An 18,657-nucleotide genomic window follows, 5' to 3' on the forward strand; every position below is an offset into this window, starting at 1 on the left:
CATGGCTTATGCATTCCACTTATCTTATTTAAAATAATAGTTCATAATTTTATAATTTGACTTTATTAGTTTTTTTGAATTTTAACACTACTTAAAATTGAAAAAAATAATAGTTAATTAATATTATTACTATTTATAAAATCATAGACAAATTAATTTTTGTAAAAAAAAAATCTACTTGATCACTGAATGACCAAGTATTTTTAAAGACTTTCTTAGCAACATAAAATAAGTTTAATTCTCATTTATAAATTTGATTTATACAAGAATAAAATAAAACGATAAATTAATAAAACATTTTTTAGATTTTTTTTTATTCATTACAATTTACTCGTCAGTTTGGATATATTAATTAAATAATCCTCATTTATTGAAATTTACATTTATTTACATAAGTCTTTGTATATATATTAGTAATAAGCAGTAGATATTTCAGGATCGTGTCTAAGAATAATGTTAGGATTTATAATTAATTTATTATTATAAATAATGATATCTTCATCTAATTTTAGTTTTTATATTTTTAATCCTGCATGAATGAATTGTGTTATTATTTATTCAATTTAACTTAAAAATTGTGTGTGATTGCATTTTGTTGCTTATTTTCTATTTTGTATCTTTTCAGAGCAAATATAAATAGCTACATTGACCTCTTCGTTATTGTAGTATTTATTTGTACCAAAATACTTTATTTTACAAAATTTCAGTTTAGAATTATTGCTTAGCAAGCAATTAAATATATCTTATATTTGTTATATTATTCCATTATATGTTTTAGGAATTTACTTAGGTATTTACAATTTAGATTGATCTAATAATTTCTAATTTTCTTCATCATTGATTTGTACGTTTTGATTTGCTTAATTGAATTATTTTTATGAAAAAAATTTGAAATAGCTCTTGATTTTTTAAAGTTTACTATTAATATAAAATTAAACTTTATTAATTTTGATATCTTAATCAGCATTATCTTTATACCTAATGACACGTTAAGAGATGTTAAACTCTTAATCCTCATAATTTTTCAAATAAAATTTTATTTATTTACTGAAAACAAAGTATAAATTTGAGTAATTAGCTTACTCTGATTTGCTTCTAGACTTTGATATAAGCTCAAGTATATTTTCTACTTATTATGAATATTGTTGAGATTGAGACAATAGCTCTCTCTCGTATTATCTCTACATATAATTATATCTGTCAGTAATCCTATTCGCATAAATTACACTCAAAATGAAAAATATAATTGAAGCGATATCTAGTAAAGCTTTATCCTGTTTATTATTTACTGGAATTTTCTATTATTAAGTTAAACTATTTCCTTAACTTAAGATATCTTCCTTATTGTTTTAATCTATAATTTATTCATCTTTATGTCTTAAATTTCTACTATTAAACTTAAGCTACTAATCTAAATTACTAAAGTCATTTTAGACCATTTTATTTTCTTTATGTTCAATTCCTTCAGACTAGCACTAAGATGTTGCAATTATTATAAGCAGTAATAATAATAATCTTAATAAATATTTCTTATCTTTCATTTACTTTTGTTTTATCTTTATTCAGAGTTTTACGTTTTAGAAAATTAAAAAAATTTAATTAAAAAAATTAGTGAAAAAAAAAGATACATAGATTGATTGTTATTTTTGATATCAAAAATAATAAAAAATTTGAAAATATGACTGAATTTGATAATGAAAAGTATTTATTTATTAAATAAATTAAGAATTAATAATTTGAAAAGAATTTATTGAAAAATCTTAGTTTGAAATCAATTATAATTTTAAACATAAATTATCAGTTTGTTAAATATGTGCATAGGTACTCTCATTAATATTTATAAAATTAGGTTTTTTTTTAAATAAAATGAAATAGTAAAAAAAAAAAACATCAATAATTTAATCAGTCAGTTAGTTAGTCAATAATCAGAAAATCCAAATTATTTTTGGCATTTTAATTTATAATAAAATGAATTTAGGAATATCGTTCTATATATACACAACATAGTGCAAGCTTATTATCTTTAGAAAACGAATACTTTCTTGATAATATTTAAATTTTAGATCCTTACATAATTAATTAATTTATTAATTATTGATAGAAATTAGTTTTTTTTAAATCAATTTTAAGCATAAATATTAATGAATAGTAGAAAAACTCAATATGATAAAATTGCAGCCAGCTTGAATAACTCAGCTGCAATCGATAAAAATGGTGAAGTATATGTTTGGGGTTTAGCGAAGACGGGTATATTAGGCGATAATATTACTACAAATCAAGTATATGGACTGTTTTTATATAAATCATCACTTATATTTGTCTAAATTATTGGAGAATGGATTATGAATTTTATCAAATTTAAAATATTTAGCTTTTAAAAGGTTTCTTAAATGCAATATTATTTTGTTAATAAAAAAGTATCAACCGACTTGCATGAATATCAAAGGTCTTAATTCATAATATAAGGCTGTACATATATCAATGGGTCTAAATCATATAGCAGTAATTGTAAACTATGCGATCTTAGATTTAATTGATTTCAATAATATTCCACCCTCGTCAATTTAAGTAAAAACTATATATTTATTTTTCTAAATCAAGCTAAGTTAAGAGCATTTTGTTTTAACATATTATATTTGTTTTCTTATGGAATTTAAAATAAATGATTTGATTATTTATTTATTTACATCTTTAAAAATATTAGAGTATTTTAGATGCACACTCAAAATAAATGGCTTAATTAGATTTAGATGTCCTTAAGTATTTTTAGTCACAGCTAAAATAGCAAAGATTTATTGAAAGAAAATAAATGGAAGACTTTTTTAGATAAAAAAAATTTCCTTTGGAGAAGGATTAAAATTAATAATTATCTTCTGTAGGTTTTTCAGTATCACAAGTCTAGGAATTCTATGATTTCTTTTGTATGAAAGATCCTACCTTATTTAACTTAGTAGAGTATTTTTACCAAACAAACAAAACTAAGATAAAAGGTTAAAAACTTATAGTTTGGGGTATATCTGACTCTGGAAGATTAGGATTAAGAAAAGAGACATTAGAAAGTAAAATTAATTATTTAATAATTAACTAATATCAAAAAATTATTTTAAATAATTGAAAAAATATTTATTTGAATCATCATTTTAACCAACAACACTAAAATAAAAAGAAGAAAGAAACTAATTCAATGAATGAATGATTCAATTATACATTTACTGATTTATAGATTCTTATTTTGTTTAATATTTCTAAAAATAATAATTTTCAATAGTTTAGTCTGTTCATTATCATAATAAATACTTTAAATTTTTTAATAAATAGATATGTAAAATAATATTTATCAATATAAATTTATTTCTACAAATTATAATTAAAAAAAAAATTCATCTTCCCTTTATTTATACAGAAATATGAATTATTAATAATATTATAATAAAAGTTAAATAAAAAAACAAAGTCAGAAGAAGAGGTTAAAAGTAATAGGAAAACACAAGTGAAAGTGAGTAAGAAGACGACGATCAATTTTAAAAAAATGAAAATGCATAGTCTTTTGTTGTAATTATTTTTAAAATTATATTATTTGAAAGCCTTTCTCATAATAATAAATAAAATAAAATTATTTATAAATTATTAATTATAAAAAAGAGGAGCTATGTTAATAAAACTGAAATAAACGAAGAAATAAAAGATGGTATCAAGCATGTATCGTGTGGTCACCATCATACCTTAGTAATTACTGATTAAGGCACTATATTTTATTTTGGTATGGGAACTCAAGGTAAGTTATTTTTACTTCGTGAATGTCAGTTATTATTACAAAATAAATCTAAAATATAAAAAGGGTAACTTGGTAATGAAAATTTTGTTAATGTATATGAGCCAACAGAGCTTTTAGTATGGCCTAAAAGAAAATTTATTTAGGTAGCCTGTGGTTCGTCTCATTCTATGGCATTAACTGACAATGGTTAAATTTTTACTTGGGGCAAGAATACAAGAGGTTAGCTTGGTCAAGGCCACCGTAACGATTAATTAAAACCAACTATGATTATTATTGAAGTTATGGCTACAAGCATTTGTTCTGGAGACTAACATTCAGCTTTCATTTCAGATGAAAAAGAATTATACAGTAAATACTTTTTTTATAATCTTATGATTTTTTAATTGCTTTATGTTTGCTTTAAAGCTTGGGGAAATGGTTAATACTTTCGTCTTGGACATGGTGTTACAACTGATGAACTATACCCGAAAAAGGTTGTAGTATTAGAAGATGTTTATGTTACTCATGTAAGTTGTGGCATGACTCATACTCTTGCAATTACGAACGAAGGGTAGCTTATTTAATTTTATAAATTTTTTATTTCACAAAAAAAATATCTAAAGGTTTGTTTATGCTTGGGGCGATGGCATGTCTGGTAAACTGGGCGTTTAAGAAAACAACAAAAGTCTTCATTTACCCACAAGGGTAGGAATGAACGAAGTAAAATTCAGGAAAAAGGTTTATTATCAAGTAAAAAAAGCTATTTAATATTATATACTTGTTTAAAAAAATAATTTTCTTTATTTATTTAAAAAAATATAGGTTAGTGCAGGTGGGCTACATTCTATGGCTCTAACTGATTAAGGTATTTTATATTCTTGGGGATCTAGCAAAGGAGGTGTGCTAGGTATAGGATTTCAAAGAGATAACAAAGATTGCTATTCTCTTCCATAAAAAATAAGGACAGTCGCCAAAATTTAATCGAAAAATCCTAAATAAATTTAATTTTTCTCAATAAAAAAATTTTTAAAGGAGCAAAGAATCTTAGAATAATAAAAAATTAAAGATATTTAATAAGAAAATGATGATGATAATGATGCTGCTATGTAAAAAGGCGATGAAAGTTTGTCATTTATGGGTTAAGGAGCTGTTGATTAAGCCGATTATGAAATAAATTTTATAGAAGAAGTTTATCCATTAAAATTAATTTTTGATAATCTTTCAAAAGCTGTAAATATTTTATTTAATTACTAATCATTCATTCTTTAAAATATTATAAAAATAAATAAGCTTATATAAGACAACAATGAAAAAGATACCCATAAAAAAATCATTTTTATAGTTGCCTCTGCAAATAATTCATTTTTTATTTCTGATATTGGTCAAATTCATGCTTGTGGCAGTCCGAAAAAAGGGCTTTTAATTATGGATCCTAAAAATGAAAAACTGATAATAAGAAAGAAAAAACTAGTTTTGGCACAGAAAGATTTTGAGGGTACATAAGTAGGAGTATAGTCTATAGGGGGTGATAATAGCTCGGTTGGGTATTCAAGATCAAATATGCCAAGAGCTCCAAGCATAAGTTAAAGAAAATAGAGTAGTATAAAATCAAACACATTAGGATCTGTTTAGCAAAAAAATTAGAAAAAAAATAAATAATAGCCTGAATAAAATTATAGTTTAATTTTTGATTTTCCTTTTTTAATACCTTACTTCAAAAATAAAATTATTTTCATGTCTTGTTCATACACTCATGCTATAGCTATCTCTCATAAGTAAATTTTATTTGAATAGTTCAAATGATTAATCCAAATTAAAAAAAAGAGGTGTGGCTTATAGTTGGGGCAGCAACAAGTATTACTAGCTCGGTTTAGGTTACATGTGTAAATATAATCATATTCCTTAAAAAATATAAGGAGCTTTAGAAACAAAAAGAATTATTATGAGCACTTGCAGTGACAGATTTTCTGCTTTACTGACTGACAAAGGAGAAATTTGGACATTTGGAACAAGTGACAGTGGTGTTTTAGGACATGATGAAAAAAATTATTATGTAGTGAGTGAACCTAAAATGATTAACGATATTCCACCCATGATATTTTTGGCTTCAGGTCCTTAAGGAATGATGGCAATTACAGAATAAAAAAGATAAATATATGCATGGGGAAATAATCTGTATGGTTAATTGGGTAAAAATATTTTATTCATTTTTAAATGAAACTAATTAAAATCATTTGAACAGTGTTTTAAGCTGAGATAAATTGATGTATAAAATTATTATTTTAAATGGAGTTTAATTATTTTAAATGAGTTAAAGTAATTATTAATTCATTCGTTATTTTTAGTTAAATTTTAAAAAAATAAGATAGATAGTTATTAATTATGATATAATTAAACCAAATTTTTACTAAATATCTTCATTCTAAAATTATTATTATATCTCTTCATCATAAAGTTATATGTAAAGAAAAATTATTATATTTTAAATAAATTAACTATTTTGCTCCTTTTATTGATTTATAGTATTAGGGATCGAATTGATTTAAAATATATCCATCATTTTATTTATTTTTTATTAATTTTAGAAATTTAGAATTAACAATTTAATTTTTAAAAAAGGAATTTAAATTACAAATAATAATATGAATATGAACTAATTTGGGCCAGACATTGACATTGATGATTCTTAAGATGAGATCAAGTAAAAAGAAAAGAAAATAGATTTAGATGAATAGAATAAAAAAATAACTAAAAATTAAATCATCTATAAGCCTTAGAAAGTCAAAATTGAAAATGATAGAAAAGTATTTATTTTTAATTTTTTGAAATATGTTTTAAGTGATTTTGATCTAGATATAAATAAGATAAATTGGTATGGGTATGTTTCATAGTGTAGCTATTGATGACTTAGGACATTTATATTCTTGTGGTTTAAGAAAATTCTCTGGTTTAGCTGAATCTCTAAGTAAAGAAGGACTTTCTGGATTTGATGACACCTTTATTTATTTAAAAAAAGACCATATGTTAAATCATTAATTTTAGCAAGTTTCTGTATCTGAATACCATACTTTAGCATTGACATAAGACTAAACAGGGGAATTTAATAATGTACTTCTTTCTTTCTAAATTTATTTGAGACTTTTTATAATTGCAAAATATTTTTTATAAACAATTAATTAGGTTGTGTTTGGGTGGGGATTATGTAATTTGGGCAATTTGTGTTTGAAAGACCAAAAAGAAATTCAACAAGCTATGAAAGATATGAAATATTAAATGAAAGATTTTGACTTGAATGAACCATTAAAGGAAATGTTTACACTTCCTATTAACCTCACTTAGATCAACAAGTTTAAAGACTGTGATAATATTGTGTATATTTCAGCAGGTTTAATGCATAATTTAGCTATGAATAAAAATGGTAAAGTTTTCTCTTGGGGTTCCTTTTAAAATGGGAGACTTGGTATTTCAACAACAAATTTGAATTTACCTCCTGATTAATTTTTCACAACTGAGCCATAAATCGTTTCTGTAATTTAAAAATAAATAGTTTTTATAAGAATTTGCTAATTAATAGTTAATTAATAAAATCAATTTAGGTTTTATTTGATGAAACGAAAGACGAAAATGAAATGGATTTTCATGCAAATAGTAATTATGAGCCTTCATAAAAAAAGAGTACCTAAAGTAAAATGAAATCATAAGCAGCTAGTTATACTATGTCTAAGTAGAAAACAATGGCAAAAAATTCAGGAATTGCATAAAGCCATGGTTAATAGCAATAATAGCAAGGTGAAGAAGAAGAAGATGAAAATGATGATGATTATTAAGAATTTAATGATGCAGAAATTGATATCCTTGAGTAATCATCATTCGGATCTGATTCAAGTAAAGATGTTTTTTCTTCAGATACAAACATCAAAGCTGATGAAGATAGCCAAAATAATTCAATGAATAGTGATATGCAAAATAGCATAGATTAAGATTTGAGCTAAATGCCAGATTTTAGTAAAAAATTAAATTTTAATTTTCTCTTTTTTTGTTTTAAGTGGATTTTTAAATATAAAAAATTTGATGATAAATTAAATAACATCTTAATTATAAAAAAAAGATGAAGATGATGAAGTAAATTAAACTATTGATCAGATCAACTTATATTCTAAGCTACCTTAGAATCACAAAAGATAAGATGAAGTAAAAAAAATTTCAATTCATTTAAAATTATTTGTATAAATTTAAATTTTGCTTTTTTGAAAGATACAAAAAAAAATTTGGAAAGAAGAAGACTCTTGCCTTGAAGAAAATTTGATCAAATAAGACAAAGACCTAGAAGATTTGGCTAAATAAATTATTTTTAAATCCTTGAAATTAATTTATGAAAATGAAAAAAACATTTTATAAGCTGAAAGTAAAATAGAGAGTATAATTTAAACTTAAATTAAAAATTAAGCAAATTAGAAGCAGTTAGAGTTACTCGATAAACTTTATTTCAACATCCCTGCTTTTGTGATCAAAAATATCTAGTTATATGAAACTATTTTCAGCTTACTTTATTATCATCCTTGCTATATATTGAATTTGTTGAAAACAAACTCTTTGACTATATTCCACTTAAAATCTTTAATTAATGTGCTATTCAAGAATCCAATAGATGTTGGGCCTTCTAATTTTACACTCATCACATTAACGATAGAGACATTTAAGCATGAGTACAAGCTTGGTTCCATTCATGTAAATAAAATATAACAAAATTTAATAAAATCTTAATTATTATTTATAATAGATTAATGATATTAAAAACATCCAACAAAGCAGTCTTTTTTGGCATCTCTATACCTTGCTTTTTGAGAGATAAAAAACCACTGTTGAATACTTCAAAAAGTTAGTTTAAAACACTATTGGTCAAGATATATGTGTATAAATTTATATGGCAGCACGCTTATAACTTAATAAAGAGAATCCAAAACAGCTAACAAACTTACTAGACTACCTATAAGGCACTCAAAAAGAAATTTAACTAAAATCTCAACTTCTTTTAAGAACAATTCAACGTATATTAATTTTCTTCTCATGAAAAATCTAAATATTTTGATTTTTTTTCAAACAAAATATAAAAGCTCTAATGTCTTAAATTGCAAACGATTTTTAGGATTTCAGTAACGCTAATTAATAAATTTTCACAGAAGAGCTTATTTTCGTCCACAATAAAATAGTAAACTTTGCTAAAAAATATTCTCTTAAAAAACATGCATAGATCATTAGAAAAGAAAAATTTTAAGAAAAGGAGAATGATATTTAAAAAAAAGATGAAAACCAATTTTTTATAGACAGATAAATTTAAAAGAAATTGTAATACTTGGAATTATCTCTAGATAATAAACTCAACAATTTTATATTTTTAATTTCCTACGGATTTATGATCTACATGATTGAAAACCTAGAATAATTTGGCATCGAAATAGAAGCTAATTACTTACCTATTTTAAAATCTCCAAACAACATAAAAGTGATAGCTGAGCTATTGGAGAGATTCATTACAAAATGTAATTAATTAATTGAATTTATTTTGCTTCCTTTTTTAATCCCATTTTTTTTCTTTTCTTATTTAAATAGCTTCCATTAAGATCAATAACAAGAGCTTTGATGATATAAATTAGTATTTGCTTGAAAGAAAAGAGATAAAAAAACAAACAAAAAAGAAAACTAATGAAAACTTTGATACTAAAAGAATAAATTTGGCCAAACAAACAACAAATTAAAAATTAAAAGGAGGTTCAGATACTGAATAATCATCTAACGATGAAGACAGCATCAACAGTCCTGAAGATAATGGAAATTTTTTTTAAGAAACTTAAGATGAGTCATAAGACGATGATCTAAATCTAGATGCTATTATTGACAAGCTCTAAAAATCACTATATCATGAATCAGATTATGAACTATCAGTTAGTTAAATACAATCACAAGTTGAATAAAGCTCAAGTTTGAAAACTCATTTTTTGCAAGTTTCGTTGGGCACACTTTTCTAAATGCATAACATTTATTCATAAAATCATAGCAACAGTGATCTTTTCGTTATAACAAAAGACAGTAAAAAATTTAGAAAAAAAACAAAAAAATATCAACAAAATTAATAATATTTAATTTAATTATAATTATTTTAGTATAATACAATTTAATATTTAAATCAATTAATTTATATTTAAAAATAAAATAACAAAATAGAGGTAGAAAAAGCTTAAATCAATGAAGAATTCAAAAAGTTTGACCCTATTTATATAATTTTTTCTTATTTATAATTCGAATCGATTAATGTAGAGGATTTTCAGACAGAAATTTTAGAAAGAAAAGTGAATTTAAAACTTTCTAGTGATTTAAATTACTTTTCATATTAGATACTTAAAATAACAGATTTCTATAAGTAAATTTAATGATTTTATGTCCACTTACTTACTTAGTTACAATAATATTTTATTAAATATTAAGGTGTTAAGATTGTAAAGCTATTTTACCTATTCATTATCTACCTTCAAATCAATAACTTATCATTAAGAAAATAAAAACTGACATGAGAGAATAATGGAAATGTTCTAAGGTATTTATAAATTCATTTGATATAAATTATAAGAAAAAGGAATTGAAATAACATATTAAAAAAATTTAGGGACATTTGAATAGTTTAAAGAACTATATGTGTACAGAATTCACTTGTGATGAGTTTATTGAAGAAGATGCAATTAAAAACTTCAGAGTCATAAAATATTATAATGTATCAAAAGAGTATAATGCTAGCTTCTATAAAAATAAAGAATAAAACAAACTAAATCAGCCTGATGGAATGGACTATGAAGATGACGAACTTACAAAGAAAGAAATATTGACGTTAATATATAAGATCCTTAAGAACTGTGATCCACTTAAAGAAGGAGAGAATGAATATTAATTTTTTGAAAAATTTTCTAAGAAGCCTAGATTGAGAGAAAATCCAGATCTTAAAAACTCTGTAATTTAATTATTGGAAGAGTTAAAGAAAGGATTGTAAATCTATGATGATGAGGAAATTGATTATTAAAATTAAAGTGATCACAATTTTGATAAAATGAGAAATAATTAAGATTAAGATGAATTAGAATCATAAGGCACAGACGACGATAGAGAAAAAGAAAATAAAAAATAAATTATGTGGAACGAAAAGTTTAAATATTATAAAGATATGCTAGGAAAGGTACATACATAATTATATTCTATTTCTTTTACTAATACAAAAAACAAAATATTTTAAATCATTTTAGAAAACATTTTATTTTCATCAAAATAATTTTAATCCAAACATTATTTTTATTATTTGGATTTTTTTTTATCCTAAAATTAAATAAATAATAATTATTAAACGTTATCACCTAATAATAAACTAATATTTTATTCTTAAAAAAAATATTTACTTAAATAATACAAAATGTAATAAAAATGAATTTTTTTACTTAAAATCTTTTTGTTGTTATTGCTTAAAAAATTATTTATAAAATTTATATTCTACTGTTACTAAAATAAAAAAATTATATAGGTAATTGATAACAGGAGAGTTCATAGTTAAAAATAAAGATTAGTAAAAAAAGCTTTAACTCACGCAGATGCTTTGCTTCTGGAGAATATAGCTAAACTTTAGGATATGTAATAAATAATTTGATTTTAAAATATTTTTAGTTATATTTTTCCTTTGTTTTTTTTAAAGTGTGATTAAGAAGTAAAAAACACTTGCTATTTTAATAAACTCTTTGATTCCAGAATCTGTCAAGTAGAATTTGAAGTATCAATAAAAACTTTAGGAGCTTGAAGAGGGACCTAAAGGCAAGGATTAAAAGTAAGAGAAAGGAAATAAATAGAGCGATACTGATTTTAAAAAACCTGATTCGTTTGCATATTACACTACATAAAAGTTATTTAAAAAGAAAGCCTTGATTTCTATATGCTTTAGTTAATAAAATCAATAAATTATTGAAATGTAATAAATAAATATAAATTAATTCAAAATGATTAATAAATTTTTTATTTATATAAATTTTAAATAGAGAAAAATCAATCAAATTTTATATATTCTGCAATAATGAAGGAAGCTTTGAGATATTAATTGTTTATGCTAAAGAAGAGTTTTTAGATAATTTTACTTCTTATAACAGGCACTTGTATCCAAATAGAATGCTGCTGCATAAAATATATATATCAGTTGCTTAATATAGAGAAATGAAAAGATTAGAATACACTAAAACTAAGTAAAACCTTTATCATTTTAATTAATATGATTGATATATTATTAAAGGCAAATAAACTTATCAAATTACCTTTTTAATTTTTATCTGCTACAAAATTAAGAATGAATTTTTTTTCAAGATGGTTTTTATTTAAGCGTAAAATGCACTTCATAAAAAAATATTACAAATTAAAAGTATGATCATGCAATTATTTGTTATTTAAAAAGAAGAATAAAATTAATAATTAAATTTCTGCTTTAGATAAATATTATCATTTTTCCCTTTCAAAAAAAATAAATTTTTAAAAATTTTCAAGATTCATAAAAATTATTTTTTAATACTAATTAAAAATAAATAATAAATTTAATAATTTAAAAAAATATTAGCATAACTTTCTCGACTGATACAATTAAGGTAACTTTTGATATGAATAAATTAGTTCGCATACTATCAAAAAAAGAAGGAAAAATATTTTAATTGGTATGATATGATTGCTTAACTGTAAGAAATATTTTAAAAACCATGAGATCTTATTTACAAATTACTGTGGTATATATATATATATATATATATATACTTTATACTATTAAATAAATCAATAAAGAGATATTTACTTATTAATTAAAATATAAAACTATTCTTTTTTTAATTTTGCTTTCTTTAAATTAATAAATAATACAATTAAGTGAGTCATTATGTATGTATATAAATATTTATTTATATTTTGGTTATTTTTTAAATAATTTATTGAATATAGAAAATTTTAAAGTCTATTTATATCTAAAGAAAGTATTTTGTTTGATTATTAAAATGTATAAATTTTATTTATTATGTTTTTTTTATTTTATTTTTTATAGTTGTTGAAAAAATTATTTTTAGTTTTGTTTTTATTTCATTATTTTTTAGATTTTATTACTGTTTGGTTATTTATTATGTGATTAAGCTTCTTTTCTTGGATTTGATAATAGACTTAGTCTTATTAAATTGCTGACTCTTCATCATCAACTCCACATAGTTCTAAAAGGCTATCATTTAATAAAATTTATTAACAAATTTAAACAATTAAATTTAATATTTATTTTTTAATTTTCATTTATCAAATTAATTTAATTTATATAAGCATCATTCAATAAATATAAAATTTTTTTAACTTTTGATTTAAATAAATTAATTATAAAATAAAAGTTTTAAAAATTAAATTTACTTGGATTTTTATTTGCTTTTTTCCCAAAATTTAGTAAGTTCTTCACTAATTCCTATGTATTCGAGTCTAATTTCATCATTAAGTCCATCTTTTTTTTATTTATTTTTATATTTAAAATTGTTTATAAAAATAAATAAATAAATAAATATTACTTATATCATCAATTTTGTGAATTCTTTTATTGCTGCCAACTACATTTTCATGTTGTAAACAAAATGCTTAAAGCCCTGGCTCTCTAAAAACTTAACTTAAGTATGAATTAAATCTTTTTTCATATCTTAAAAAAATTTTAATTTTAATAAATTATAAGTTAAGTTTAATTTACTCAAGGAATTGTTTTTCATTTTAAGTTTTAGATTTGTTAACATCTTTAATTTAGAAATTTTAGTAGTAGTCAAAATTTGTTTAGATTTTATCTACAACCGCTGATGCTATACTTTTAAACTAATTATTGATATAGCTAGGATGGCAATCTAAAATATTCTAATATGATTAATAAGTTTTTATTTTGATGAAATTTAAAAAATGAATTACAAAAACATTTGAGTTTAAATCATCTGCTTATTTTTATTAATTTATTAAATTAGCTTAGTTTTAACTTTCATGATTTTTAAATGCTGTTGGCTATTCTTTTACAACTATATCTATATCTTTATTTTTATAATTTTCAGAAGATTTTGTAGGACTGGAATCCTCAAAGTCATCAAATTCATCATCTTCATATTAATTTTCTTCTTTTTGCTAAAGTAAATAAAAGAAATAAAAATTAATTAATAAATTTTATTTAAATTTAATGATACGCTTATTTAATTGTCTTTAAGTTGTATTTATTCCTAATCTTGAAATTTTTCTTCTTGAAACTCTCCAAAATCTTCATCCTCGAATAGATTATCTTCTGAGTGTGGAGTTTATTATTATTGATTTGCTTTTTATATAGCTTTATCATTTTATATTATTTTTTTATTTGGAGATTATTGATATAAGTCTTTACTATCTTTTCTTCTTGGACTGACTTTAATATCATCACTTGACTATTTTTTATTTATTTATTTGTTGATTTAAAATAATATTATTTATTTATTTTTAGTTCTCTTTTAATTAATTTTAAAAATTAATATTTACTCTTTATTGCTAGTTGTCACTTAAAACTTCTGTTGTTGTTATAATATTTTTATCGTTATTTGCTTTAATATTTACTTTTAAATTGGATTCATGCTAACTATTTTTTTCTTAGTTTTCAAAATTATTGAACTACTCAATAGATTATTGATCAACTTCTAAGGTTATTGTCCTTCCGTTTTCTTCGTTTTCTATTTAAGTTCTTACTATTTCTTAATTTAAGCTTGGCGAACTAAGTATTTATTGTTTATCCTGAGTATTTATCTATAAAACTTGTGGAGCTAATTTATTACTGCTCTGTTTAGCTTTTATTACAGATTTATTTGGAGTGTTGTTTCTACTATTATTGTTCTTTTATTATTACTGCTAAAAGAGCAGCCTGCCTATTCCTTTTTCTAATGTTTCTTTGGCATTATTTGGATTCAAGTATTTATTGGTCATAGCCGTTATTGTATTTTTCTTTTAATCATCTTCATTATCATCAAAGTCAGTTGGAACCCTTGAGTCTGGCTATAAAATATTTGGATTTGATGTTATGTTGTGCTAGTGGTAACTGTAAGGTTCTTCATACTCTTAATCAAAATTTTGAGCTGTAACTTAATTGTTTAGTTATATTGACTATTAATCTTAATTGTCAGCTTCGCTACAGTAGTTAAAGCTTGGGTACTGATTGAGCTGATTATTTGAAATAATTTTTCCAGTTTGTTTGGGTTCTATATTAGACTAGTTGTCACTATTTCACTCGTTATTGTTATTATTGCTTTGAACATTATTTTCTGGGTTTTTAGCTGAGTTCATTTACTATTCTCCTTAATCCTAAGGTTATTACCATTCAAATTGCTACTAAGAATATCTATCATCAATTTTCATTTATTTTTTTTGCATCTTTAGCAAATTAAAATCTTGTGTCAAATCTCTACTCATGTTAGGGCTTTGTAAATCATTCATAGGAGATTTCATATTATTTTATCCTCCTATTGGAGAAAGATCAATTTCATCTTCAGCTAATTCTCTCAACGCAAATCCACTTTAATTTTAATATTTCTTGCGATTGCTTTTATTATTTTAAGGAGTTTTTGTGTCATCTATTGAAGTAGCAAACTAATACTCAAACTAAGGTTTCAGTGATGGACTGCTCAATAAATTGTTTGTAGCATACTACGATATGTTTGCTTGAGTCGATAAAATAGGTTTTTAATTCTTTGCTTAACTATTCTTTGAATGGTTTTTTAAAATTATCAATGGCACTTATATTTTTTCGGATAACTCATCATCTTCATTTTTTTCGCATTTATTGTTTTGATTGTTAGATTAGAACTCTTTTTTTCCTATTTGTTGAATCTCTGCTAAATTTTGATCTGAATGTAAAATAAGCTAGTTCTTTTCTCCCTTTTTTTAAATTTCAGCCTAATTTTATACTTAATTGTAATCTGCTTCATCATCTTCATCCTCTTCACCTTAAAGCCAAAACTCCTTTTCTTAAATAGGAAATTCTTCATTGTAAGTTATATTTATCATATTGGTCTAATGAGTCAAAACTATGTCTGCTTTCTCCTATCTCTCGCTTTGAATAGGGTTGTTACCAAAGCTTATCCTTCTTCCATTATTTTTTCCTATTTAAATTATTTCCTCCTACATTTATTTATAGATAGTTTGATAACTTAAGAAATTAATTAATTAATTGCTATTTAAAAAATATTGAATTTAAAATAAATCTTTTAATAAAAAACCAGCCAAATAATAAATAATAATTCATTATCACTATCATACGAACTATCATATTAAATTATTTATAATTATTCTCTGTTAGTTGTAATAAAAATATTAAATACATTATTCTAATCACCTAAATAAATAAATTTATTATTGATTTTTTGTTGCTAAGACTGACTGACTGATAGACTGAATGATTATTGTAGGTTGTGAATATTTTATTGCATTTAAATTTCAAACGATTTATAAAAATATGTTTTAAAGAATATTTTAAAATTAAATTATAAATAAATAAATATAGGTTGCTTTTAAAAGTATATATTTATTTAAAATAAATTTATATTTCTTCAAATACCTACTGAATCAAGATAAATTGATTAATTATTTTGTTATTTATCTATCTTTTAAAATAATTTTAAAGTTTAGAAATTACTCTAAAAAAAGACTATAATTTTAAATGAATTTCATAATAAATTTACTTTTTTTATAAATAGCAAATAGCATAAACTGAAATAGGGTGAGTGAAAAAAACATTGATCTTTTCAATAAACACTATATATTGAAAGAATTAGTAAATTTTTTGTATAAAAATAGTTTATCAAGAATTACTTTCAAATTTTATATTTAATAAAAACATAATTTATTCTTATTTATCATTTAATAATAACTTTCTAAAACACACTAAAAAAATACTAAATTACTAGTTTAAAATTTTTTAAAATTAAAAGATTTTTTTATTTAGATGTAAATTGTAATAAAAATTAAATAAAAAATATAAAAGAAATATTTTAATGAAGCCTAAATAACTGCAAAAAGTATTTTTTATTTTAAATATTATGAAATTAGATGATAATTTTTCACTCAAAAATCTGATTAAAATTACTTTAAGATTCAAATAAGTGTAAATTATTCCTATATTTTTGACTTTAATTAATAAATTTATTTTTATGGATTTTATTTGATGACAAAATGATAATTTGTTTGATTTAATTTGGTTAGTTAAGCAAATTATTTACTCTTTTTTAAATACATTAAATAACAATTTTTATAGCTTACAAACAATTAATTTATTTAGAAAGTAATATATTTTAAGTGTGGTAATTTTTTTATATAAAAAAGATTAAAGACATTTAAGAATTATTTTTTTGCTAAAATTTAAAATTGCAAATATGTTTATATTTGTGTCTATGTGTGTGCTAGTTAGTTTCTATTTAAATTATTGAAAAATAGGCCTAATTTGAGAATAATTCAGTAAAATTTTTTGATAAAAATTGATACATATTGATCTTCTCTCATTTTCTATTTTTATTAATTTAATTTGGCTCTTTTAAAGAAGTGGTTATAATGAAATAATAATATAATGAGAGGTTTTAATCATCATCCATTTGCGTGCTAGAATGAGTTAATAAAACAAACTTCAAATAATAAAAACTTAATTCGAATTAAGATTAATTAAGAAATAAAATTATAGATAACTAATATAGTAGAAGAGCACTAATTTTTAATCATAAAATATTTAATTATTTAGAATTAGATAAAATTTAAAAAAACAGCAAGTAGGTAGTCCCTTTGCTTTGCATATTCTTTAAAAAATTTTAGCTCTTACATTTAAACACTGATTGTTTGCAAAAAAAACATTATTACTTTTATTTATTGATTATAATCATCGAGCAGAGTCAAGCGCAAATAAATCATCATCACTTTATGGGCTGTTAATAAGGAAAAATGATCAATAACGGTAAAGAATCTTAGAATAAAGGAGGCTTCAACAGAACAAATACCATAAAAAATAATGCTAAGAATCAGTAAAATGTAGAAGAAGCCAATCAATCAGGATTATTTGATAGTAGAAACCAAAATGGTATTAATAATGATGATTAAAAGATAATTCCTAAAAATGATTAAAATATAGATGAAGAAGTAATTGGAAAAGCTAAAGGAGTTTCTCCTTCAAAGACAAAAGATGATCAGAATGATGAAAATTAACAAAATAACGCAGCAGATAATCCTCCATTAAAATACACATTTACCATCAACGGAAAATCAATGAAATAGATTGAAGATTAAAAAATGCAAGATGAAGAAGAAGAAGATAATTACAGTGACGTACTTCTCTCTACAGAAATAAGAGAAGGTCACACACCTCAGCTTTCAGAAGAAGAAGATTATTTGCAGTATGAAAGAATTTATGATAAAAAAGATATCTCATTGGCTGATATAGGCGATGGCATGATAAACGATGGGTTGGTGGATAGAAAAATGACGCTCCATAAAGCTGCTACATTAAAAAAATCAACAACACTCAAGAAAAAGCTTGAAAAAAAGGCTATTATCCATGCTTTAGATATCTAGCCATCTAGAGACTACTTTATGCCTGACTATTTCAAACAATTTACTAGGAAGTAATCCAACAAGAATCTCTAACAAGACTACACAAAAACAAATACTCTTTTTGTTCCATAAAATTAATGATTTGAATGCGCAATTAGTTTTATAAACAAAAATCGCTTTATTAATAAATCAATCAATCTATAAAGGCATACAATTTAAATTCTATCTCTAACTCTTTTAATTTTTACCACTTTTCTATTTATTTTTTCTTCTAATCAAATCCTACATTA

General features: G+C 22.6%; 5 protein-coding genes across 5 annotated transcripts; 2 read left to right on the plus strand and 3 right to left on the minus strand. All coding sequences in view use genetic code 6, as the record gives it.

Annotated features, from left to right (window-relative positions):
* Positions 1–317: 317 nt before the first annotated feature.
* On the minus strand, positions 318–1,541 carry TTHERM_00011830 (transmembrane protein, putative; the record flags this gene model as incomplete). The annotated part of the gene is made up of 1 exon (XM_001008262.2): positions 318–1,541. One exon carries the CDS (start codon positions 1,539–1,541, stop codon positions 318–320), a length of 1,224 nt encoding a protein of 407 aa, XP_001008262.2.
* A 600-nt stretch (positions 1,542–2,141) lies between these two features.
* TTHERM_00011840 (chromosome condensation regulator RCC1 repeat protein) lies at positions 2,142–12,486 on the plus strand (the record flags this gene model as incomplete). Its single annotated transcript, XM_001008263.2, has 27 exons — positions 2,142–2,279; positions 2,419–2,568; positions 2,705–3,059; positions 3,437–3,552; positions 3,643–3,775; positions 3,839–4,123; positions 4,181–4,325; positions 4,378–4,504; positions 4,577–4,984; positions 5,045–5,529; positions 5,579–5,943; positions 6,374–6,558; positions 6,608–6,862; positions 6,935–7,282; positions 7,351–7,759; positions 7,863–7,945; positions 8,009–8,482; positions 8,535–8,802; positions 8,869–9,294; positions 9,365–9,841; positions 9,977–10,172; positions 10,238–10,346; positions 10,416–10,976; positions 11,316–11,422; positions 11,484–11,753; positions 11,821–12,021; positions 12,387–12,486. 27 exons carry the CDS (start codon positions 2,142–2,144, stop codon positions 12,484–12,486), a joined length of 7,176 nt encoding a protein of 2,391 aa, XP_001008263.2.
* Positions 12,487–12,690: 204 nt separating this feature from the next.
* TTHERM_000011849 (hypothetical protein) lies at positions 12,691–14,736 on the minus strand (the record flags this gene model as incomplete). The annotated part of the gene is made up of 7 exons (XM_012795673.1): positions 12,691–13,025; positions 13,205–13,292; positions 13,357–13,481; positions 13,530–13,687; positions 13,739–13,945; positions 14,005–14,235; positions 14,327–14,736. The coding sequence occupies 7 exons, from the start codon at positions 14,734–14,736 to the stop codon at positions 12,691–12,693; spliced, it is 1,554 nt and encodes a 517-aa protein (XP_012651127.1).
* Positions 14,737–15,061: 325 nt separating this feature from the next.
* On the minus strand, positions 15,062–15,961 carry TTHERM_00011850 (hypothetical protein; the record flags this gene model as incomplete). Its single annotated transcript, XM_001008264.2, has 1 exon — positions 15,062–15,961. The coding sequence occupies one exon, from the start codon at positions 15,959–15,961 to the stop codon at positions 15,062–15,064; it is 900 nt and encodes a 299-aa protein (XP_001008264.2).
* Positions 15,962–17,740: 1,779 nt separating this feature from the next.
* On the plus strand, positions 17,741–18,508 carry TTHERM_00011860 (hypothetical protein; the record flags this gene model as incomplete). The annotated part of the gene is made up of 2 exons (XM_001008265.2): positions 17,741–17,897; positions 17,949–18,508. 2 exons carry the CDS (start codon positions 17,741–17,743, stop codon positions 18,506–18,508), a joined length of 717 nt encoding a protein of 238 aa, XP_001008265.2.
* Between the last annotated feature and the right edge of the window lie 149 nt (positions 18,509–18,657).

Source organism: Tetrahymena thermophila (genome assembly GCF_000189635.1).
Source record: "Tetrahymena thermophila SB210 genomic scaffold scf_8254803, whole genome shotgun sequence".
In the NCBI taxonomy this organism is placed as follows: domain Eukaryota; phylum Ciliophora; class Oligohymenophorea; order Hymenostomatida; family Tetrahymenidae; genus Tetrahymena; species Tetrahymena thermophila.